The sequence below is a fragment of the Onychostoma macrolepis genome, chromosome 06 (assembly GCF_012432095.1).
Source record: "Onychostoma macrolepis isolate SWU-2019 chromosome 06, ASM1243209v1, whole genome shotgun sequence".
Classification (NCBI taxonomy): Eukaryota; Metazoa; Chordata; class Actinopteri; order Cypriniformes; family Cyprinidae; genus Onychostoma; species Onychostoma macrolepis.
Window position 1 is genome coordinate 32,161,378 of NC_081160.1, and position 27,962 is coordinate 32,189,339.

A 27,962-nucleotide genomic window follows, 5' to 3' on the forward strand; every position below is an offset into this window, starting at 1 on the left:
AAAATTAAATCAATTTTGTTCAAATACAATAAATAAATAAAATATAAAATGTATGTTAAAAAAAAATTAATACCTATATTTAAATACAATAAATTAAATTAAAATACAACTTATGTTCAAATAAAACAAATAAAATTAAAATAATACTTATGTTTAAGTAAAATAAAAAAACATATATATTTTATTTAAAAAACATATGCTCAAATACAATAAATAAAATATAACATGTTAAAAATAAAATAATTTATTATTATTTAAATGAAGTAAAATATTAAATAAAATAATAACATTCATAATCAAAAACCATTTTAAAACTGCAAGTCTGATCAATCCTAAACCCTTCTGTACGTATGAGCAATAGTAGATGTGATGATTGCTTAATTGCTTTGTGAAGAGAGGCATAAACACAACTATATAAATATTATGCAGTTAAACAAGTAAGAATCACTTTATTGGATGTGAATTAGTTGGCAGCTTCCGATCTGGCTCTGGAATCAGGGAAAGTTGCTGGAAATACGGAATAATCACAATCAACTTTTGGAAGCGCGGACCATGTTTTCATAGCGCTAAAGTTTGCGATTGGCTCTGGTGTTTTCTCGGCGCTCGTGCCTCTCATCAGCCGCGTCGATCTAACTTTGGACCTAACAGAGGAAGCGTGCGACGTTAAATGCAGGAAAAAGGAAAGAGGGAGAGGGAGAGAGAGAGAGATTGCTGGGGTATTCAAGAGGGAATGAAAAGCAATTTTGTAGGAGGCGATCTGACTGGAGCCCCGTCCATAATGACTGAGTCAAATTAATCATCAGAAATAATATTCCGCTGTCAACCATTCAAGAGCTTTTTTAATAGAATTTTTATGATTCATGTCTGCCCGTATACATCAAACAGTCAGTTCTGCAACATTTCAGAAATCAATTCAATATCATCTTTGTGTTGCCTGTCATCTTCGCCTGGAGAACGGCCATTTATCTTGCAAACAAATACTTTTAGCAAATACGCGGCCGTGGAAAAGGAGAGAGAGACAAGGATTGTGGGACCTCAGATTTCACCTTGCCGCTGTACATTACTCAAATCACAAGTTCTCCCAAATATATCACCCGTCCGAGCGTCTCCACAAGGATAAAACGCTAAACGATGTTTTAAGAAAGAGACTGAACTCGCTCAGAAGAACATTAACAAGACTACATGATGCTCTAAATGATCAACATGATGCTGATGAACCTGTCGCACTCAATCTACTGCATGCCTTCTGTCTCTGATTGATAGTTTAGAGTTTTTTATCAGTAAAAGCTCTTTTAGTGTAATTGTACAAACATCCACCTTCACATTGTGCTTTGTCTCTAATCTTGACTGAAGTAAACGTCAGAATAACTTTAATCATATTTCCAGATGAACACTTACTGGACTGAAGCAGCTCAGCTTTACTTGATTCTCCATCAATCATTTTCTAGAAAAATCAGTGCGTCTCAAATCTGATCATCAGGATCTTCTGAGGAGTGTTTATTTCTTCATCTCTCAATCAGCATTGTATTATATGTTTGCATCATTTTAATCTAATCTTACTGACATATTATTGGAGATATAGAGTGACCACTGATATTTATACGCATTTTTACTCTTATAAAGTTTGATTTACATTACATCTTCAATATCTGAATTTCATACGTTTTGTCCATATAAATATCAGCATCTGCACCAAATAGCAGATTTTTACTCAGATTTTAAAACTGCTGTTTTTTCCTTGATATTATCGCTATATCATACTATATGAGCCATACAAATCTGACGTATCAAATATGGTTTTAAACAAAAACACATATACAATCTTTTTTATAGTGCTGTCAAACGATTAATCACAATTAATCGCATACAAAATAAAATATTTTGTTTGCATAATATATGTGTGTGTTCTGTGTATATTTATTATGTATATATAAATACACACACATATAGTATATATTTTGAAAATATTTACATGTATTTACATGTCTATATTTATATTCATATAATTTATATTATAAATAAATATATTTAATATATAAACAACCTATTTTTCTGAAATATATACATTTTGGATGCGATTAATCGCGATTAATTATTTGACAGCACTACTTTTTAAATATATTTTCTTTTATATTTTGTCTAAGTATTTTCTTTTTCTTGTATTAAATACCACAAAATACCACAGAAATGCCATGGTACACATCAAAATACCACGGTAAATGTCCAAACTACTATGGTAGTACCATGGTAAATGCCCAAAATACCTCATGTCAAAAATACCATGGTATGTATACCATGCTATACATGGTATACGTTCAAACCCTTATAAAATTAACCATGGTTTTACTACAAATAAAACCAAAAAACCATGGTTACTATAGTTAAACCATAATAACCACCAATTAACCATGGTTTTGCTACACTAACCATAGTTTAACCATGGTATTTGTAGTAAAACTGTGGTTATACAAATGGTAATCAATATGCCAAAAAACCATGATAACTACACTTTTACTACAGTAAAACCATGGTTAATTTCCATGAGGGAAATATCACCATTATACTGTACCATGGTATTTATCCAAAATACAACATTAATGGTATATGTCCAAAATACAACAGTAATACCATGGTATATGTCCAAAATACCATGGCATACATGGTATACAGCCACAATTCCCCCAATAATACCATGGTATACACATAAATTCCATAGTAACAGTATTGCACATGCTCAAACAACTATGATGACATTATGGTACATGTCCAAAATAGTAGTGCCATAGTAAATTCCCAAAATACTACAGTAATACCATGGTACAGGTCAGAAATACTATGGGAATACCACGGTATACATGGTATATGTCCAAAATACCACCATTATACCATGGTATATGTCCAAAATACCATGGCATACATGGTATGCATCCAAAATACCCCAATAATATCATGGTACACTTGAAAAAATCCATGGTAATACCATTGCCATATGTTCAAAACACCATGCTAACACCATTGTATGTGTCCAAAATAGTAGTATCATGGTAAATACCCCAAATATGACAGTAATACCATGGGGTACAGGTCAAAAATACTATAGTAATAACATGCTATACATGTAAATGGCCAAAATACCACCTTTATACCATGGTATATATCCAAAATATCACGGTATATATGGTATACGTCCAAATCACCCCTAATACTATGGTACACACAAAAGTCCCATGGTAATACCAATGTACACGTCCAAAGTAGTAGTACTATGGTAAATGCCCAAAAATACCACAGTAATACCATGGTACAGGTCAGAAATACCATGGGAATACCACACTAAATACTATTATTTCAGATTTCAGGCTTTGCAGGGTTCATTTAGTTTAAGTTTCATGTACTGTAAACATGAGATTTCTCCAAAAGTGCAGTTGCTGTGCTCTTTCTGAGGAGAACAATGTAACTGAATATTTGTCCTCATTTTTGGTTGAAGACACAGCTGAGATATTCGTTTTTCGGTGTCCAGATCTCACAGTAAACGTTCTGCGATGTGATTTGCTCGGACACGCGGTCGCGCTGCGGCGGCTGGATATTAATCTTCCATATAGTTCTGCAGCCCTTTGAAGACAGATGTCTTTGTAGGCTTCGGGGCCTCCCCTGTTATTGTCCGCTCTAATGGATGTGAAAATGAACATTTCCTGAGATTCAATTTCCCTCATAATTGTTGGAAGGAAACTAAATTGTGTGTTGTAAACAGTGGGGCGAGAGCGGCTATTGTGTGAAGAGAGACTGTCGTCGGGTCCTCAGGAGAATTCTCCTCCGGCACGAATTACACATTCACCTCTTTAAATGTGAGATGAGATGAAGCTCCACAGATACGCTCCAGTGTCAGCAGATACAGCGCTGGAGAAATCACACAAACACCCAGAGTCAAAGCTGGAGGAATAAATAACACCTCACGACAAAACCCATCACGGCCGATGGTAATACTGTGGTATTTACTGCGCTAAACCCTACAAAAACATACTGAAGTACACGTGTCATGGTTTTTACATGATACTTGTCCAAAACACCACAGTGATACTATGGTACACATCTAAAATACTAGGGTAATACTACTGTACACGTCCAAAAACTATGTAAATATCACCTTACACATCCAAAATACCATGTTAATACCATGTTACATGTCCAAAATATCATTGTAGTACCATATAAATGTCCAAAATACCACAGTAATAATATGGTACACATCTAAAATACTATGGTAATACCACTGTATATGACTAAAATACCACAGCGATACCACAGTACACATAAAAAATGCCATGGTAATACTAAGGCATATGTGTCCAAAAGGATATACATCTAAAATACCATGGTAAATGTCTAAACTATTATAATAATACCATGGCACACATGAAAAATGCGATGGTAAAAGTCCAAACTACCACACGGTGTAAGCCAAAAATAACACTGTAATACCATGGTACACAAAAATACCATATTAATACCATTATGGTAAATGCCCAAACTACCACGGTAATACCATGCTATACTTGGAATATGTCCAAAATAAAAACGTAATACAATGGTACACATAAAAAAAAAAAGAAAAAACAAACAAACAAGCAAATAAACAAACAAACAAAAATATGGCAATACCATGTTCAAAATACTACGTTAGTACCATGGTAAATGCTCAAAATACCACTGTAATACCATGGTACAGGTCATAAATACCATGGTAATACCATGCTATACATAGTATATGTCTGAAATGCCACCATTATACCATGGTATACCTTCAAAATACCCCAGTAATACCATGGTATATGTCCAAATTACTCCCATAATACCGTGGTACACAAAAATTCCATGGTAATACCAATATACATGTTCAAAACTCCATGGTACATGTCTGAAATAGTAGTACCATGGTATATGCCCAAAACACCACAGTAATGATCCATGTCAGAAATAAGGAATCCCATGATAAAATACCACCATAAATACCATGGTATATGTCCGAAATATCACATTAAAAACATGGTACAGGTCAAAAATATCATGGTAATACCATGCATGGTATATGTCCAAAATGCCACAGTGATATTATAGTATGGTACTTGCAAAAAACACCATAGTAATACTATGGCATACTCTTCCAAAATACCAGGATAGTTCAACTGTACTTTCTGGAACTTTTTTGTAAGTCAATCACATTCATCCACTTCAAAAAGAAGGCTACCACATGGTACTACCATGGTGCTTTAGACTTGGTACCGTGGTAGATTCCTGTGCGCGAGCAGATGCAGGATTGTGAATGTGGAATCTGCTGTAATGTGTTGAGATCTGAAGTTGAGCTCCAATGAAACTCCATTAGCCGCAGCACCATTCAGCGCCGGCTGACTCATCACACATCTCCTGCGCATGAAAGGCCGCGTTCATCAAATCCATCCACGTCATGCTGATTTTAAGGATAAATGCTAACAATGGATTCAGTGAGTGTTTTGTGGGGAAACCAGGAAGGGACGGGACGTTTGTCAAAAGTAGCAGAACGTCCTTGACGATAAAATGTAAATCTCAAGGTTGTGCCATGTCGAATGGTTCGAAAAAATACATAATTCATCCGCCTCACTTCAGAACGTGATTATATGTATTACACATTTAGAAGCTGCTCTTCAAAGCTTCATCGCAAGGCAGTTGGTAATAAGACAAATGTTTTTTTCTCCTCTTTGTTTGCCTCTTTTTCCATTTTGCTTCTCCTCCTCAATCTCTCCGTCCAATTTTCAAGGATATTAGAACTCAATTTGGATGCAAGATGGCGTTTGCATTGAGTTTGAGGGTTTCAATTTGTAGCTTTCATTAACTGAAGAGGGGAAGCCACTTTGAAACGAACGCTATCAAATTCCTGGGAATATTTACGACGTGCCGCTTGAAACATTTGGTAGTGGTTTGTCGAGGAGGCCGCTGGAAAGTCGACTCACATTTGTGCATGTGATCGTATGCAAACGCGCACAAACCCAACGCCTTCTGTTTTCATAAACAGATGAACGGCTAGTTTGTGTAAATGATGGAATAATGAAAAGAGAAGAGAGTTTTTCTCCTGTTGGGAAGGCGTCCAACTCTCTCTGGCATCAATTTAAAGCCATTGTACGCTGTTGGGCTGATTAGAAATCCAACCATATGAGCGTGCGAGCTTCAGTCTTAACACAACAGATGCCATTCAGACATAAATCTATTTCAATCTGGCTTATTAAGACCATTATTTCCACAACTACAGTTTTACATGTTCTGAAGCATATCTGCACGTGCAAAACTCAACGGCACGATGCTGTAGTTGATCTAGTTCCTCCTGTGTTTTTTTTTTTTTTTTCACCGGTTTTCTTGTCCGGCAGGTGAAAATCATGCATCTGATGGCTTGAAATAGGTGCATAAAAGTGATGCATTTAAGCCAGAGTATACCGTAGTCGAAAGAAGCCAACTTCTCTCCTGATGACAGTGATGAAGTGCTTTGAATGTTATATTAATATTCACATTTATTAAAACTAAAATAAGCTGCACAGCATCACCTGTTGCGTAAAATAATATTTCTGAATTAGTGAAATGTCTGGGAGGAATACTTACTCAAGTGCAAATAATAAAACTCTGAAAGTTTCTTGTTTGGCGAGGCAAATGTAATGTGCTCGTGTGTTTAAAAGCATAATGACAGATTTTTCTAATAAGCATTTTTCTATAGACCTCCAGCGACATGCGGTGATTGATGCCTGAGCGATCTAACCTAAAACACATCCCCCACAAACCCACCGAACGACAGACAAAGAAAGACATTTATCTGATTCCCATTCACTCTGTCTCTGTGTGTGTGTGTGTGTGTGTGTGTGTGTGTGTGGATGGGTGGGTTTATCAAAGACGATGTTTTTGGAGCATCATCTGTTTTTATTTGGCTGACGGACAGCAGCACCATCATAAATTACCCGAAGACCAGACACAGAGAGAAAGAGCGTCTGTGCGTGTGTGTGTGTGTGTGTGTGTGTGTGTGTGTGTGTGTGGACACAATCATTCCCAGAAGTGAGATAAAATGACAAAATCACCTTTTGGGGATGTAGATAAAGGTGAAAGCCATTCATAACTGAAACAAATATTGAGTTAATACATACAAACGTATGCATTACCAATTCTAAAAATGCAAAATGATCTTTAAGGATTTAGGGTTAAACTTGCAATAGTTTGTAATGTATGCCAAGTCAAGTATGCAAGTAAGTAAATAAATAAATAAATTCTATCTAGCCATTTTTCACTTGAAACAAGAAGAAACTGTCCTAGTGAATTAATAATGAATTAATACATATAAATGCATGCAATTTTTATTCTAAAAATGCAAAATGTTCTTCCAGGGTTTACATAGGGTTAAGATTGTTACAGTTAGCAGCGTTTGTTTAGTCAAGTATCCCAAACAATCATCTATCTAGACTCTTTTCTCTAGAGACAGGAAGAAATCACCCTAGTAAATAATGAATTATTCATGAATCAATAAATATAAATGCATGCATTTTAATTCTAAAAATGCAAAATGCACTTAAAGGGTTTTGGGATTAACTTGTGGTTAAGGGTTTAGTTTCAGTTCAGCTTGTATTAGTAGTGTTTGCCAAGTCAAGTATTGCAAAAAACATCTCACTTGAGACAGGAAGAAAGCACCCCAATGAATTAATAAATATAAATGCATGCATTTCTAATTCTAATAATAGAATAAGCTTGTAATAGTTAGCCGTGTTTGCCAAGTCTTTTCACTTGAGACAGAAAGAAACCACCCTAGTGAATTAATAATGAAGTAAGTCATATAAATGCATGCTTTACTAATTCTAAAAATGCAACATTTTCTTTAAGATATAAGTATCCCAAAAAATATATTCCTTTCAGTTGAGACAGGAAGAAACCCTAGCAATGTCCTGCCAATCATCTAGAGCATCCTAGCAACGTCCTGTCAATCATCCAGCACACCCTAGCAACCAAACAGCAATAGGAAAAACATGTTTTGCATGGTTTGCCTTCAGAAAACTTAAAGATCCAGTCATTACAAGCTTTATTTATATGTCTGTATGTGCTCATTTTGACAGGCAGGTATAAAGCAGCACCTTTTCCAACAGTGGATTGGATTATGGGCGTCTGCAGCAAGAGATAATTAATAAATATCCGGCTAAATGAAACCTAATTGCAACAGTCACACACACACACAGTCTTATTCACCCATAAATAAAGTGAATGTGCAGCCTACATACCATCTGCTCCAGTCTACATTATTCTGAGAGCATGTGGACGAGGCGAAACATTTAACCTTCAATGTGTTCACTCAAACACCATATGCTCAAGCGCCAATTTACAGTCTGAAATATCCAGAAATCTTTACATTCTCATCAGCCCAGTTCGACCCCGTCGATTTTCTACAGTTCAATAGCACTTGGACGGAAACGTCTGGTAAAGAAAAGAAAAAAAAAACACTTTTTCTTTTGTACCTCGCTGTCAGCATCTTCCATACGCATATGCATGAACACACACTCCGTTCTCAACAATATCATATCAGTCTACAGCCAACGGAGGAGTCGTGTTATAGAATCGTGAATCATAGCAGGGGAAATAAAAATACTGCATAGACTTTTGGCTCTCTTAAAAGTTCTGTAACATCTTAGTCAATGAAAAAGAAAATAAGACAAGCAATATAAGCAATAAGTGGTGTTGTCATGACGATTTGTATGTCTTATTTTCTTTCAGATGTGCATGTGGATGAACAATCGTCTTCAGAATTTTTTCATATACAATTTATTTCAGATTGTTGTTATTCTTATAGTTAATATTGTTCTGCTGAAATCATTTGAAAGCAAGTTGTGACTTCAACTATTTAATTTACTGTAATATTAAAAAAAAAAATCATTTGAATTGTGCACATTAAGACTAATAAGACTAAGAAGATACACTTAAAAAATGTGGGTCTTTTTTTGAAGAAATTAATATTTTTATTCCGCAAGGATGCATTAAATTGATCAAAAGTGAGAATAAAGACATTTATAATGTTACATAAGATTTATATTTCAAATAAAAACTGTTCTTTTGAACTTTCTATTCATCTGTGAATCTTGAAAAATAAAATGCATCACAGTTTGCACAAAAATATTGTGCAGCACAACTGTTGATAATAATCAGAAATGTTTCTCGAGCAGCAAATCAGCACATTAGAATGATTTCTGAAGCATCATGTGACACTGAAGACTGGAGTAATGATGCTGAAAAATTCAGCTGCGCATCACAGAAATAAATTTCATCTTAACTTATATTCACAAAGAAAACAGTTGTTTTAAATTGTAATAATATTTCACAATTTTACTGTATGTTTGAACAAATAAATGCAGCCGTGGCGAACAGAAGAGACTTATTTTGAAAACATATAACTGTACCTAAGCATTACCAGTATCACACGGTTAACCCAACGTGTTTAGTCGATTTTCCCACTTTCACTGAAAACCCGTTCTCATTTTCCCGGCACGCTCCTCTCAGGTGGGACGGCGGTCTCGTCTTATTGATTGACAGCTTGTGTTTGCTCAACTTTGGTGTGGCGTCATTTTTCATTAAACCGAAGACTGTTTTGTGAGGCGAAGCGTATAATGAGTCGACAGGAAGGATCAATAAATGAAAACAGAAGCCGTCAGGTACACTTAGTTATATATATATATATATATATATATATGTTCATTCTGTGTCTTTCATAAATCAGCTATAAATAGTAAGATGATTCAATCAACAAGAAAAGGGGAATGACACAGTCTCGCTCTGTCATTGCACTCCATTTGAGCATTATGAGAATTCTGGGAAATCTGAGGTCATTATTACTGCACACTGGACTGGAAGAGAAACGCAACGTGAATGTTAGAGACAGAACAAGAGCGGAGGGGAATCAAACTAACGATGAACACTCAGGTCACAGAGACAGACATGAGACGAAGCTGCTGCGTGGCGTGACATCAGCCAGATATTCACAGCAAATGTCACTGAAATACAGACCTGACGTGTTTTTATGAGTCTTACAGCACATAAGTTCATATGACGTGTGATTGGGTTCATGAAGAGTTTATAAGGGATCGTTAATTGCTAATCAAATTGAAAAAGACATTCCAGCTATTTTGCAAAATCTACTAAGCTGACCTCCTCGTATGAGCTATTGTTAATATATTTTTTACATTTTCTGTTTTCATTTGAATTCTTCTTAAGGATCATTTGACACTAAAGACTGGAGTAATGACGCTGAAAATTCAGCTTTGCATCACAGGAATGAATTAAATTTTAACATGTATTACAATAGAAAACTGTTATTTTAGATTGCAATAATATTTCACAATTTTACTGATTTTACTGTATTTTGTAATTGGGGTCATGAGGAGTTTATAAGGGATTGTTAAATGCTAATCAAATCAAATACTACTACAGCTATTGCTAATATTTAGAATTTTAGATTTTCTGTTTTCATTTTAATTTTATTTAAAGTTTCAGTAATTTTGTTGTGTTTTCTTAATTATCTTCTTATTTGTAATTTAATTTTATTAGTTTATTATTACAATTTAGTTATTATTTTTCTTTTTTTATTTAACTTAATCTAAACAAAAATAACAAAAATATTGGCTTGACAACTAGCTGAAATAAAATAAGTTTAAGTTTTTATATATACATATATATTATTATTTCAAAAAATAAAAATGTTTTTTTTTTAATGGTTTTAATTAACGATAATAACATATATATGTTTCAATGTGGTGCTTGTTCGAGAAGATAAGTAGCAACAATATGCTTCCTTCTAAGACACCTTATTTTAGTCAGCAGTATACTTAAAATAAAACGCATGCACAATTTTGATGATATTTATAAAAAATATTCCATTGAACACTGAAAGTCTCAATAAAAATGCATAAATCACTTTCAAAAAAATCTAATAATGAATAGATTTTTACCTAAGCAGCTAGTACGCAGCTTAGAGAGGTTTGCACACTACTGTAGATATCTTACAAACACATTATCTTATAAATATCACACACTGGTGTGAATCATCACAATCTGCATTCAGCATCAATATGAAACTTAGTTTTTACTAAATTCAGGCCTGATCAAACAGTGACAGCTCACTGTACTGAGACTTGCATGCTATGCATGGAAATAACCACCGATAAATGAGTTAAGCATTCAACAATATACAGTATGCAGTGACACAGACCTACACAATATCATCACATTATACATGAAAACTCATCACAGCCTCCTTCTCCTGTCAGTTTTGCTCATGCATGCAGACAGACAGCTTCACGACACTCAAAACAACATTACTTTCATTATTTGTTTTTTTAATTTAATGTCCTGATATGCTCAACAGTTGAGCTTTGATGAGTGTTTACGGTTTTATCTGCCATCTCAACCACATTTCAGGTCAAGTCAGCAGTCTCACAAACAAACGTCACTTCAGCAATGTCTTTTTACACGAACAAAATGTTTCTCAGTTCTCAGTAACGTCATCACATGATTGAAGGCTGCCAAACTTTCGAACGGTACTGTATTTATTTACTGTATGCTGATCTAAAATCTTTAGATAGCAACATAATGCTTTTCAAACTCACAATTCATTTAATTTTGTTTAATAGCATTCTGTGCTGTGACATTAATGGCATATAAATAAAAAAATGCAATGAAAAGATTTCATGAAGAAGGAGAATATGAGGAATATGAGGAAGATCTATGAGGTTTCATGAAAAAAGGAGAAAATGACACTACAGTGATGTTTCCTTGAGCAGCTTGAGTTTGTTCTGTGTCTTATATGACATGATATAATGATGCAACTAAATGAATATACAAAAACTTAGCGGCAGAGAAGCACACAAGATACGAGCGGATGAGGAAATGTTTATCTGTCTGCTTTAAAGACGAGCAATGCTGCGGGAGGTGATACACTTTTACTGTATATACACATGATATCAAGGATTCTTAAAGGCATATAAAAGACTATAAACTAATGCTAACATAAGCGACTCGAATAAACACTCGGCTGCATTTGTTAACAGTTCAGTGTCAGTGAAATATTCCAAACAGACAAAGACTGATGGGGAGAATCTCATGAAAACACACGGCCAGCTCATGATTCAGCCCCAAAATCAGAAGAAAGAAACAAGAAATCACATTTGCATAAAGAAAATTAAACCTATGTTTAGACTTTTTGCATCATAATGTTATTTCCATGATAACCGAACACATTTTCTCCTGAAATTATCATTATTGAAATGCATCCAGATGTTACTTTTGAGTAAATGATGCCCCTGATGCTCTGCAGTGAATCTCATTAAATTGTTTTTTTATTTAAATCAGCATAAATTGCATGCTTGCAAAATGCATTTTCCTTTCAAATATAAAAGCATTGCAACAAATATTACCACACCGCATGTAACTAGTGGACTAAGACCCAAAAATGGGTTGCTGAAAAGACAAATGCAAATAATAAAATGCAACTAATATTGCATTTCACTAATGAGAGTTTGAGGGTAAATGTCCTTAATTGTCATGAAAATAAAGGCAAGCAATGCAAAAAAATCCTAATGATCCTAAACCAGGCTTCATTGTCTTCATGCAAAATCTAAATTGCATGGTGAAATGTGAGCAGCACATGTTGTTTTGGGTTTAATGAGATTCACCCGGTGATCAGAGACATTCAGGGCGGTTTGTGAGAGAATGTGAGTTTTGCTGTGGCATCAAATCTGGCCGTCCAGCGATCTCTCTCAGCTTTTGTTTTCTGACGGACTCTCTGCTTGCTCAGCAATTGACTATAGAAATATTTTGGCAGGCTCGCGCTTTGTTTTCATTTGACAAAAGATGTGTGGTGGTAGAGGGGCGAGGGGGCAGGGCGACGGGCCGGCGCTCACTCCCTCACTTTCTTTTCAATCTAAACAGCAGGAGGAAGTTGTAAATCATAGTAATGTACTCAGCCGTAATTCGGACCAGCAGGGAGAGAAGCGCGCACACACACACACACACACACAACATACGGTGCGAGTTTACAGTCGGCACAAAGATGCTTTAATCAGTGAAAATGAGCCAATGACACCAGATCGCCAATCACAGCCAGTCACAGAAAACACACTTATCACACATCCTTTCTCTATACAGATAACTTTCACATGCTTCTTCTCCCTCTGGTGCTGTTTGATAATTTAGTTATTTATTTAAGAATTTTCAGCATGGTACAAACCTTAGTAAAGGTTTCGGCACTATATGAAAAAAAAAGAAAAAAAAAGTAAAAAATAATCACACTTGCACTAGTCATGGTCGAAAATGACCGCATTGGAAATGAATGGGAAGCAAATTTCATCTAGTGGAAACAATTAGTACTGCACCCAAATAAAATCATACTAAAAGCTCATTTTTTGCAATATCTTCTCCAAATCTGGAACCCAACTTATTTAGATTTATTTGATTTTCACATAGCTTTAGAGCAAATAATGTTTTGGGAAATATATATATAGCTTGCTCTATTTTTTTTCTATTCTATCCATTTTCTTTTTATTTATTATATAAATAAAGTTAACTGAGACTTGATATAACACTTGCATATCATCGCTCTTTTGCTGATTTTGATTGCTTCCATTGTCGTCATTTGTAAGTCGCTTTGGATAAAAGCGTCTGCTAAATGACTAAATGTAAATGTATACAGTATATATATTATATACTGTTTTAATCGCATTCAAAATAAAAGTTTTTGTTTACATAATATATGTGTGTATTGTGTATATTTACTATGTATATATAAATACACATACATAAAGCATATATTTTGAAAATATTTACATGTATATATTTATATTCATATAATTTCTATCATATATAAATATATTTAATATATAAACGTAACATATTTTTCTTAAATATATACATGCATGTGAGTGTATTTATATATACATAACAAATATACACAGAGTACACACATATATATTATGTAAACAAAAACATTTATTTTGGATGCGATTAATCACGATTAATCGTTTGACAGCACTAATATATATATATATATATATATATATATATATATATACTGTATATACACAGTATATAAAATTTCTGTATATATATATATATATATATATATAATTTAAAATGGTATTTTAGTGCATTTTGCATAATTATAAATTTCTATAACTTTTTAGAACTACTTTTTAGATTGATTTACTTTTTTCACTTCAGAAGATAATCTGCCAAGTGTCTTCTTTAAAAAAGACCAAACTTAAACCAAAAAGCACTCCTGTGTCGCTCCTCATTAATCCTAGAATCAATCCTAAACTGAATCTTGGCCCTGACAGCCGAGTTTTAGATCAGTGCATGTAAACTTTCTCAGTTCTGGATTCCTCATCTTGACGAAGCCCTCGTCACCCTTCAGCAGCAGAATCTCTCTCTTCTGACGTCTCAGATCCGCAGCCAAACGCTCCTCTGGAAGAGCTTCCTCTGTCTTTCCTCTCACATGCCCGCTTTCTCTAATCACAGGCCTACTTGGCAACCAAAGCTCCGGGAAGCAATCAATAAAACCTTGTTACTCTAATTGTGAGATTATAATCTTGACCGCGACGTCTTCTGCATACTCAAACGCCGAGTCCATTAGAGACGTTTCCCAGCTACTTTCTTCAGCCAAGAATGCAAATGCAAAGACTAACATTTACGCTGCGCTATCACATCCAGATGAACTTCAGCTGATAAAGGAGGAGTAAATTGACACAGTGGTGGAGGACGGCTTAGCATGCTAATCAGACGCTGTGTTTTCAGAACGAGATCACGTTCAAAGCCATAGTTTACACAAAACCGGAAAATCTGTCGTTATTTACTCTCATATTTACCCTCATGTCATTCCAAACCAGTATATATACCCAATATATATATATATATATACCCAAATAAACATCCTCTGCTAATGCATTTATTTGCATATCTGCATTTCTTTGCTGCATTTATTTAAAATACAGTAAAAACTGTTAAAATTGAAATCTATGTGAATATCTTGTAAAACGTTATTTATTCCTGTGATGCGCAGCTGTATTTTCAGCATCATTACTGCAGTCTTCAGTGTCACATGATCTTCAGAAATCATTCTAATATGCTGATTTGCAGCTCAAGAAACATTTCTGATTATTATCAATGTTGAAAATAGTTGTGCTGCTTCACATTTTTGTGGAAACCGTGATTCGTTTTATTTTCCAGGATTCACAGATAAATAGAAGGTTCAATAGAACAGCATTTATTTGAAATAGAATCTTTTGTAACACTATACATATCTTCACTGTCAATCAATTTAATGCAGCCTTGATGAATAAAAGTATTGATTTCATTTTTTAAAAATGGAACATTTTAAATTATATCAGCATACGTGTTTGAGAGTGAATAAAGCGAGAGAAATGTGATTTTTAGGTGACATATTCCGATACTCTTGCATTGGAATTGGCCGTGAGGAAGTGATGGAAATTCACCAAAAGCCACACAGACGGAAGCAGCATTGATGTTTTTCTCTGTAATCAATTCTCTGGCTATATCTGTCTGTCTCTCTCATGCTCAGCTCCATTCAGCTTCTTCTGTCTCTCTCTCTCTGTCTTGTTGGGCTGCTATCGATCGCCCGAGTCGGCTGGAGGTCAACCCTCGGCGGACTCCAGACTCTTTTGTTGGCGGCGGTTACCGTGGCGATCCTCCGTGACCCTGAACACACAGAGGGCTCGTTAGGGGCCAAGCGGAGACGATCTCTCCCCTACAATCAGACAAGGTCAAAGGTCGCAGGAGGACAGCGCGGTCGACGTGAATGTGAAGACTCCTGGGAAGGACGCGGCGCCTGATCTGAGACTAAACGAGTGTGTGATGGGCCGCGATCAGACCCGTTTCCATGGCATTCATCTTCAATGGAAGCTTTTCAAATAGAATCCGTTTCAAAGTAGCAGTGAATGAAAAAAGATCAAACAGCCAGAATGTCCAGCCTCTGCTACATGTACAGTGCGCACATGTTGAATTATGAATTATAATGTCAGATTAATGAACGAAACCTGATCATCATGTTCTCCAGCGTGATCTGAGATGCTGTGAAGAGCAACTTGAGCTTCAGCGGAAGAAGAACAGAGAATCACATGATCAATCACACTCGTTTATTTACATTTGATTGATTAGTCGCATTGGAATATGCAGAATAGTTTGATATTTATATACTCATAAAACCTTACAATGTTAATATTTTTTTCTTATAAAACCTAAGTATTTATATTTCTGTAATATGGATATTTCACAAAATTTGTTTTCCTTACGTTTGATTAGTTACATAGAAATAATCCTTTTAATATTTGATATTTATAATTTATTGCATACAGTTTTACTTAGAAAACCTTACAGCGTTTATATTTCTATAATAATAGTAATATTTCTCAAAACTCTAAAACTTTGTTTATTTTTTAGGTATGAACTTATTTACTTACATTTGAATTAGTCACACAGAAATAATGCAACTTTACAATATTTATTTTGGTTCCAGAGTCTGTTTCTTATTTATTTCATATCCAAATGTTTCTTCTTTAATTTCAGATTTAAATATTTTGTCATGAAACTATTTTAATATCACAATATAACGATTAAACAATAACACATTAGTATAATAACAAAACCAGCAAATGTTGAGTTTACATGTTTTCGGTTAATTAATTCAATCTTGTCAAGTTGTGCTTTTTGTAATTATTTCTCCTACTGAACGTCACTGTCATTTGAAGAACCAAAAATAGACTTTACGATCTCGGCTGTGGTAAAGAATTTATTAAAAAATCTCTCATGAAAATCCATGAGGATCTCATTAAGGGTTTGAACTCACAGAAATGATGCTGCACATCTAAACAAACACTAAAAGAAACAATAAATATTCCTTTCTGAGCGTTATGAAGGAAAGACGAAATTAAACGACACTTAATGACCAAAGCGATGGAGACACGAGGAGAAGAGACTGTTTCTATTAATAAAGCAGAAAGACATTCTCAGCTGGTTGGGATTGTTTGTCTGGCTTTGGTCAGTTGCTGTGTGTGTGTGTGTGTTACATTACAGCGTTAAAATCAGTCAGAACGGCCTGAACCTGGTCAAGCGGAGGAGATACGCAGACAGATGTCAAATATGAGTCTCAGAGTAAACAAACCAAGACAAAAGGAGTGAGAGAGCGAGAGTACAGGACGTTTCTCAGATCTCAGACTTAGTTTCATCCACCATAAGAACTATGACTGAATGATATTTTGAATATATCCACGATACATTCATGATTTAGCCATTAATATTCGTGAAAAGCACGTCATTAGACTAGTTTGACGATTGCTCCTCGTCTCATAAGAAAGTCAGATCATGCATTTCAGAAAGAAAATCCCAAAAACCACTAAACAAGAAGCAATTTTCTATGTTATTTCATTGGAAACACTGGAAAAGATTCAAATACAGAAATAAGGATGAACGAAACGCTGTTAACCCAGGCTTTCTTTCAGGTTTGACTCTTACCTGACTCGGGGAGAGGAACTCTTGGTTGTTCTCACTCATGTACATGTTGTCACCATCAAACTGCGGACAGACAGAGAGAAGAAGATTAAAGTTTGATTGGTCAGACAGCCGAGATAAAGGAAAATGATTTGCATATCAGACAGAACATGGAAAAAAGGAAAGAACAATTCCATCAAAACCGTCAGAGAGACACTGTGGATCCGCTACAAACCCTAGTGTGCAGCCTATCTAGACAGCATCTTAGGGCACGTTCTTCTTCTTCTGGTTTAATTCTAAAGCAGCATTGCAACATTTCTACTGAATACTGAAATGTTTCGATTCTAGATCGAAGCTTTAATGTGAACACTACCTTCATAAGAAAGCAACATATCAGCCATCATATTGGATTCTAAGGTGTTTGCTAAAACCACAGAAATCAATATGACATTACAAACCCAAAAGACGCTTCAGAAAAGTGGACAGTGGGTCAGCACAATATATCAGAATAGCAGTACAATATCAGTTTCATAAAAAAAAAAAATGCATTCTATATAACAATAATAATATACATTTTATAGTATATATAAAAACTAAATATTCTACATAATATTATTTTATTATTATATTTACATTATATCAATTTTGCATTATTGGTCTCATTATATTATATATTCAAATAAAATCTAACTTTTATACTGATGAATAATGTTTAAACTTTAAACTGGAGCTTAAATATGAAGGCCATGACCATGTAAACATTAATAATACTGATACTGGTTTTGGGCCATTATTGACCATCATGAGGTCATTTTTGATAAAAAAAAGGTAACATGTAAATTAACTCGTTTTATTCAAATAAAAATTAGTATTTAGCACCACTGAATCAACCTAAATACATTATCTTAGACCAAAACAATTTAATAAATAAATAAAAAATAAAATATTATATAATAATTTTTATGGGTTAAAATAGCTCTTTATGCTAACAATTGCAGGTCATCACTTTTTTACAGTGCATTCATAGTATATATATTTATACTAATATAAACTTAAATGATTTATATTTCTCAAAAGTTAGTTTGCAGAATCTGTTTTGAATGAATTTAACTGCATTTATAATCAAATTAATAATGCACTGCAAAATCACATCAAAGGTAACACTGTCATATCAGCACAGTGCAAAAGTCAAACAGATGCTGATATTTCATTTGCAAACAACTTTTGCTACTGACAGACTGAACAGGTCAAAATGAGACAGAAAAAACATCCTGGGTCTGAAATGATGGAACGGTGCGAAAGGAAGGATATGACAGCTCGAAAGAGAGAATTTGAAAGCCGACCACAATTGCCCTGCAGCGCGTGTCCTCGGACTGAAAGGTTGAGCACAACACGTCGCTCCTGCTTCCACGATTCTGAGCTAAATTACTCATAACTTCAGCTTTAAATGCAACGCTAGGATGCAAGAGCAGGACGAGCGCAGCCACCAAACACTGTCAGAACTGCACAGAGCGTCTCTCTTATGAGCTCTGACAGCTGTCAAATATTAGAGAAGAGACAGAAACATACAGTTGCAAACAATTTATTAACAAATCCTGACGTGCAATATAAAAACACATCATTAAACGGCTAATCTGAGGAGTGCAGAGGAAGCCTTCCTTATTATGTCTGAAGACATAAAGGACTCAACCAACTTGCTAATTGCTTCTTTATAGTTATGTCTTAATTGCTTCATAATCACTAATCAGACAAAACCTTACTGGAAACAACCAAGCAACTGTCATATTTACACCACAAATATCAGACAAACAAGCCAAAACTAAATAGAGTTCCGCAAACAGGAGGTGCGTCAGTGCGGTGTTTGCTAAAACCACAGAAATCAATACGATACTAGAAACTCAACAAACACTCAGAAAAGCAGATAGTAGGTAATGCGCAATATATCAGGTAACATACAATATCGGTTTCATAAAATATTTGCATTTTTTACATTATTGATTTTTATTATATTATTAAATGTATTTTAGATTTTTATACATATTATATTTTTATATTATTCAAAATGATTTTAGATTTGATCTTATATTTATATTTGTATTTTTTATTTATAAAAGTTGCAAAAATTAATACAAAGATTGGAGATTTAATGCAAAAGCTGCATTTATGAGAAGGCTAAACATTGGCTATCATATTGATTTATACATTATTCATTTTGGCGATTATATTGGTTATGAGCCATCATAGAGATATTGATCATATCAGTTATCGGCTTTAACAATCTTCATATCAGCATCAACCAAAATGCATATCAGCATCAATGCAAAATGCAACCAAAATGCATATTGCATACTGGTGCATCCCTAGTAGATGACATTTAACTTTATGACAGTGTTTTGTGGAAAAGCTCACAACATCTCACATGCATTTAGTGTAACGCCTGCTGTACATCCCCGATATATGGATCAGAGCATGTGCAGCGAACCACACACACACACACACGTCTGGTTTGCTATCCTTGTAGGGACTCTCCATAGGCGTAATGTTTTTTCTGCTGTACAGACCGTATATTCTATTGTCCTACACCAACCCTACACCTAAACCTACCCCTTACAGGAAACTACAGGCATTTTTAGATTTAAAAAAAACTTCATTCTGTGTGATTTATTAGCTTGTTCACCCGTGGGGACCTCAATTTAGGTCCCCACCGTGACACGAGTCCCCATGAGTCTGTGTGTATTCAGGTTTAAGTCCCCACCTGAATAGAAAACAGGTACACACATGCACACACTACACACACACAAACACACGCGCAAGAGCACACGCACACACACACACACACACACACACACACACACACACACACACACACACACACACACACACACACACACACACACACACACACATATACATATACATATACACGCACACACAACATGCACAGAGTGAGAATGAGAGACTTTCTCTTTCTGTGCACCCTCATCACTCTCTCTCTCTCTCTCTCCTCTCCTCTCAGAGAAATGTGATATTATACTGGCGTATAATGACAAAGCCGTCAAACAGCTGATGGGGGTCGTAGAGCATTTCCAATGTGAACACCTCCCTCCCCCACATGCATATTATATGGATATGAGTGTGTGTGTGTGTGTGTGTGTGTGTGTGTGTGCGCTAAAGTCATCATGCATTTATATATTCCATACTGCAAACTGCAGCATCAATAATACAGTATTACAGCATCTCATTGTGTGCGCACACACACACACACACACGACTAAAGGCAGCGCTGATAGTTTTGTTGATCATCTTCTTCTAGAAACGCACCAGCATATCAACCCCCCCCCCCCCCCTCCCCCCCACCTCTAATTAAGATGCAAATATATCCAAACGCACTATAGACATCTTCACAAATTACACCCTTTCACTGTGTGTGTGTGTGTGTGTGTGTTTGTGAGAGAGTGTGTGGGGGTGGTGTGAAGTTATAATGGAAGATTAAAAGATTTTCCCCCTTATCTGCAGATTTTATTACATTCAGACACGTGTGCACAGAAATATGCACAATATTGCGTTTAAACGTTAGGAGTCAGTATGATTTATTTTAAAGAAATTAATACTTTAATTTGGCAAGGATGCATTAAATTGATCAAAAGTGACAGTAAAGACAATTCAAATGTAACAAAAGATTTCTATTTCAAATAAATGCTGTTCTTTTGAACTTTCTATTTATCTGTGAATCCTGGAAAATAAAATGAATCATAGTTTCCACAACAATATGAAGCAGCACAACTGTTTTCAACATTGATAATAATCAGAATTGTTTCTTGAGCAGCAAATTAGCATATTAGAATGATTTCTGAAGGATCGTGTGACACTGAAGACTGGAGGAATGATGCTGAAAATTCAGCTGCGCATCACAGGAATAAATTATATTTCAATATATAATCACATAGAAAACAGCTATTTTAAATTATAAAAATATTTTACAATATTGTACTGTATATACTGTATTTTTGATGAAATAATTACAGCTTTGGTGAGAATGAAAACTGGCAAAACCATTCATTTCAATGCTCCACACAAACTTACTACAGTAACCACAGTTTCTACTAAAATACAGATGAATTTTTTATCACTCAGTAGTTGCTCTGTAATTGCTCAAGAGACTTATTTGAGGTTTTCTGATTGCAGATGCTGGTATCTGTTATGGTAGAGTGTGTTTATGTGTATGTGTGTGTGTATCCTGATGTCCATAAAGTGTTTCACAGACGATCATTAACTCTATTAACACAGCTCATTTTATATCACACCTTTCCGTTCAAGGCCAGTTCCTGAAGAACAGACGCTTTAATAACTCATGTGGTTTCTATTAAAACAGCCCTCAAATGACCTGTATCTCTGCGTTTCATTGTCTGTGTTTCCATACTGCACACTTAGTATGTACTATCTTTTAAATAGCATGCTAGAATAGTATATATCATGCACGATAAACAATGCAAACATTAGTATGCTTTACTCTCATCACACGACCATTTTCACACAGCGATTGTGATTGATTTCATGTCTGCAAACGGAAGGTCAAGCGCATCGCATGTGGTTTACAGGTCTGATGCATATTGCACATTTTGAAATGTATGCAGAACGGAGTGCACAGTATACATACTACAGGACAAGTATGACTAGTATTTGTCCTGTCCTCACACCCTCCACCTCCACCTCCACTCTCTCTCTCTCTTTCTCTCTCGGCACGTCTGCCACGCCAGGCTTTTCTATTACCCGTCTAATTGCACATTCCACAGTGACAAGAGCTCATTAGTGCTTAATTACACACGTGTTATTTAGTACAAACATCTCCATTTGGGCCCCTTTTGCCGTGTAATTGTTCTGCGGGGACGGCCGTTGAGATGAAGGGCACGTCGCAGAGATTCGTGCTGAGTACGGAAGGCTGGAAGTAGGTCATGTGCCGTAGCAATAAACAAGGAACGCTGCAATAAAATAATATAGTCACACACACACACACACACACACACACACACGCATGCCGAAGCCAGTAATATCCAAAGCTCATGTAATATTTACAGTGCACTAATAGAAAGATGGCAGAGAGAAGCAGACTCTTTTGCATCTGAATTTCAGAAAAAGCTGCAGACTACTTTAAAATTGCTGGGTTTTGTAAAGTCCGTGTGTGTTTGCACCATAGAAATCTGACTATAAGATTATAGTGAATACTATACAGTACAGTGGATGCAAACGTCTGAGAGCACACTGAAAATATGAGCTTTTGTTCGTTTAAACCTGGAAATAAATCCTAAAAGTTTTAGGATATTGAGAAGTATAAAAATAAAAGAAATATTAATATTGTAAGGTTGTATAAGTATAAGCATATACTAGTATAAATTATAAATATTAAATATTAAAAGATTCTGCATTATTTTTGTGTGACTAATAAAATGTAAGTAAATTGGTTCAGTTAAACTTAGAAATAAACAGATTTAGGATTTTGAAAATATTTATATATTATAGAAATATAAATAGTGTAAGGTTTTATAAGCATAAATATATACTATAAATGATAAGTATTTAATATTAAAATATTCTGCATTATTTCTATATGATTAATCAAATGCAAGTAAATTAGTTATTTTAAAGTTAAGAAATAAACTGATTTTGGATTCTGAAAATATATAATATTTTAGAAATATAAACACTGTACATTTTTAGAATTATGAATATATAATTGTAAATATTAAATATCAAATATTCTGCACTATTTATGTGTGATTAATCAAAAGTAAGTGAGTTTATATAAAGCTAGAAACAAATAGGTAAATATGTAAATATTAAAGAAATGTAAGCATTATAAGGCTTTATAAGTATAAATATATAGCCTACTATAAATATTGAATACTAACGATTCTCCGCTATTTCTGTGTGACAACTCAAATGTAAGTAAATGAATTAATTTAAACCTAGAAATAAACATGTTTAGGACTTAGGGAGAAATATAAATATACAAGAAATATTTTAATATGTATGCCATATATTATAAACATTAAATATTGAAAGATGCTCTTTGTAAAATCATCTCAGATTATGCTGGAGAACATGATCATTAGGTTTTGTTCATGAAGTGCCAGTGTATCTTGAGAGATTTTAAAATGCATTTAGTAATTCAGACTGCTGATAGTATAATTTGTAATTAAAAATTTATATTCAAAGGGAAAATGCAGAACGGAAGCATATTTCACAAGCAGCTTTGAACTTTTGAACCCCACTATATTTTTTACTTTTTAAACATGATGCAAAAAAGCAATAAGCAATGCAAATAACCACGATAAAGTCGCTTTAAATGCACCACTATGAGTGGCTTATTGCTTTTACAAAACAGCAGCAACGGTAATAGGATAAAAAGTCCAATTAATAGTTAAAATATTAACTAAAAAAAGCATTATAGTTGATTAGTCTAATTGTGGCTGTTTACAGCTGACAAACTTGTGCAGCTCAAATGCAGCTCATCCAATCAGAATTAATAAGTCATCCTGGATGCTGATTGGTCGATACAGTCAAAACACACACCAATGATGTGAAACAGCTGTTAGCATGACCTCCGGTGCTTAATTAAAGCGCTAAACACACCTCGCTTCCGTGCAATTCAATCCAGTTCACTAGAGTCCAATTCACATGTCAGTTTGCTTTGGTTCTGACCTTTGGTTCAGTCTCAGTTACTGTAATCTGGCAACAAGCGGCACAGTCCAGGCCAACTTGGACCGAACAATTCAAACAATCCAGTTGTTGCCAGAACAGCATCGAGGAGAAGAGCGGCGGTAATGACGGCAGCCAGCGGTGCTCGTCTCCTCTCCGGAGAATGAATAATATTCTGGCAGTGCCGAATCTAATAGGCGCTCTCTCTTAGATATTCAGCTGAGAATGGCACTTATGAAATATTAATATCATACAAAAATATGGCAACTCCAGCGCACTCCATCTCTCAAACTCCAGCGTAATTGACTATGCGAGTCTTTCCAAATCAGGCAGCGAGGAAACGAGAGAGAGGGAGAAAGAAAGGAAAAACATAAAGTAGGAATATGTCAGCTTTGCGGCAGAGACGCGTCTCACAAATGAGGACGAATTAAACGTACAGACGTGACAAATGGACGACGGATCTGATGATTACACCAAAACACAAACGCACACACGCAGCACAACACAATTAAACAGCCGTACCGTGATTGTGTGTCACTAAATTATGATAATTGGACGTGTTTACACATTCAGATAAATTAAAACATTAATAACAAACACTTGAATCATAAATGGACCGTGACGTAAATGCATTCGAATGAAAACCTCAGTCGGACCGTGAAGTGCTAAAACCTCCTCAACCGATTTGTCATGAAAGCAAACTAATACACAGAAAAAAAATGAATGTATTTCAATGCACTTCACTGCAGATTTGTAAAAAAGTAACACATATCGGGCCACGCCCTCCGTCTTCTCTGATTGGCTAATCATACGCGAATCTCACAACAAATTCACGAGTTCCAGCTGTGGCTTTATTTCAGTCTTATTTAAAGCTCAAGTATCAGAAACACATGTTGCGCTGCCCATTTAAACAGCATCACATCCTACACAAACACACAGACCACAATTCAAGAGCCTTCTTTAAAAAAAAAAACACCTTAAAAACTTGTTTTAGGTGTGAAAGCTCAGATACTATTACAACATAAATGAATAAACAACATATTATTTTATTTAATACTTTCACAATATTTGATTATTAGTCAACCAACCGTGGATTTTCATATTATATGTATATATATATATATATATATATATATATATATATATATATATATATATATATATATATATATACCAGAATTTTTACTTTTTCATTAACAAATGTGCTTTCTTTATAAATACATTTTATTTATTTTTTTTTTTTTTTTTTATTAATTTTTTAATCATTGTCATTTAACAGAGAGATTCAGTAATGATTCATATTCACTTAAATATTACACTATAAGTATCTACTATCCATGAGGAAACCAAATGTTTTAAAGACGACACAAAATAACATTCACAAAGATTCTCAACAATATATATTTTTGGAATATTGCGATGGGACTTGAAAACATTAAATTGCAATATTATTTGTTAATATTATTTTCATGGCCTTGCATCAGCAGAAGAGGACATGTATGTTCATAAAAGTTATAGAATGTTGATAAAAATTATGAAAATGTTTATACTGTTACTTTTTGGCTAAACGATACAATAAAATGCACTGATGAATTGTAAACATATTGTCTTTAAAGTATTTATGAAAAGCAGATGCATAGTTTTATTAGCGATCGTCCATTGAAAGCAGTTTATGGTGTTTGGATGCCCATAAATCCGTATCACATGAGATTATAGTCCAGGATTACAGAGATGAGAACTCAGTTTGAAAAAACCCACAAATTGGCATCAATTGACATTGAGAGTCTGCAGGTCCAATCGACGCCAGCGCTGCTCCCTGGATTACACATCAAAACATTACATTAGCGCATATTTAGCAGAGGAGGGAAATTTGAGATCTCATTTGGCTAATCCTGCCGTCTTCAGACGGTTTAGTGTCGACACCTCGCTGTGTGTTTTACGCTTAGCTTACAGATGAAATGGCAGCAAATGAGGGAAACCACTATGAAGAAAACTCATTAATATCTCAATTGCTATGATATAAATCAAAAGTCAAAAATCTCAATATGAATTCAATCGTTTTTCCTCAAACAATCATTCACTTTATAGATCTATTATCTTATATTAGCTCAGAAGTTTTATAAGAAATATCTGAGACAAAATTCAGACGTAACTGAGCTGTAGGAATACATCATAACTGATATCTCTTGAAAACCTTAATTGTTTCTCCTAAGCAGTGATGAGATTTAATGGAGAGCAAATTCAGAAAACAACCCAACAATGTCTCAAATTGTGCTCAGATTTGCCAAAATACCAAAAATCCACAACTAAAAGTCAAACATCTCAATTTAAAACATTTCTCCTCGAATGATCTGAGCTGCTCTACGTTCATTTTATAGCTCTATATTATTACCGGATGACACACTAGTGACTGGTTTGTGTAGAAATTTTAGGAGAAAGATATGAGATGAAATCGAGACATTACTGAGCTATGATTGAGCAACAGTGATGAGATTAAATCAGAAAAACAGATGTTTGAGATGTTTCTCCTGAGAAAACGTCACTGGTAATCTTCACATTTTTCTCAAAAGAGATCTCAACAACGTCTCAAACTGTGCTCAGATACCAAAAATGTACAAATCAAAAGGAACTCAAACATTTCTCATCAAACGATCTCAGCTGCTATAAACATTCCTTCTGGAGCGGAACTAGTGAGTTGTGCCTGTTTTTTTTTTTTATATATATACTAGACAGGATTTTAGGAGAAATATCTGAGACCAAGCTGATACTTAAATTCCATTAAGTCTCCAGAACAACAACATTCTCCTCTGGCACCATGTGAAAAAAAGGAGGGAAAGAGACTCACAGTGAGAGAAAGAAAGCCTGTCGGTTTCAGAGCAATAAACTCTCTGAAAATAACTGTGTGTGTGTGTGTGTCTGTGTTGTTCAGCTCCAGAGGAAGCTGAAAGGTGAGGGTGGGTGTGTGTGTGTGTGTGCGGGGGGGTGATTTTAGCTAGTGAGCGGATGTTTAACTGAACCAACTTTTAACTGAACCCTGTGTGTCGAGATGTAAAGATACCGAACAAAGGCCTAAAACCTCGTTCCCTCCCCTCACCGCAACACCTGACGCACGGGGCCGAGGAGAAACGGCACGTTTCCTCTCAGAGCTGTTAAAGTGGTTGTTCTGAGCTCAACCTTCATGCCATGGTTTGGTTAGACTTCTTAAAAGGCGGCTGAGGAGACGCTTGATAAAAGGCAGATAATTTTAAACCATTCATATGTAAATGCATGTACGCATCCGGAAAACCGAGCAAAAAAAAAAAAAAAAAAGAAGTTTTTTTCCCTCTGTCTTTTTTTAGATCGTTCCTCAGAACTCTGGGCATTGTAAAAATATCATATTTTTCAGTTTTATTTATGAACGTGTCAAGACTCTGTGAGAGAACTTTAACTAACTGCAGAATAATGAAATACACAAATCCACACCAAATACAAGTTTGAATATTTCTATATTTCACTTTCTATATTTTTATGATGATGCAGTCGTTAAAATAATCCACATCGTCCCACAGAATTCAGGGTTTTGAGCAATGTGTTTCCATGACTTTTCTAGGCTTTGGTGAATACTGGATGAGAATTGTTTTTTAAATTGCTTTATAGAGAAGATTACAAAGAGAATTATGTAGATGACTAAATATTTTAGGGCTGAAAATAACTAGAAAAAGACCTTAAAAAATGAATAAATAAGCCTT

The 27,962-nt window shown here is 34.8% G+C and overlaps 1 protein-coding gene across 1 annotated transcript in view; it reads right to left on the reverse strand.

The window, feature by feature from the left end:
* Window positions 1-27,962, reverse strand: part of tox2 (TOX high mobility group box family member 2) — a 126,243-nt gene that overhangs the window by 47,860 nt on the left and 50,421 nt on the right. The window contains 1 exon segment of the mRNA XM_058778247.1: window positions 17,563-17,622. Coding sequence (XP_058634230.1) covers window positions 17,563-17,622 — 60 coding nt within the window.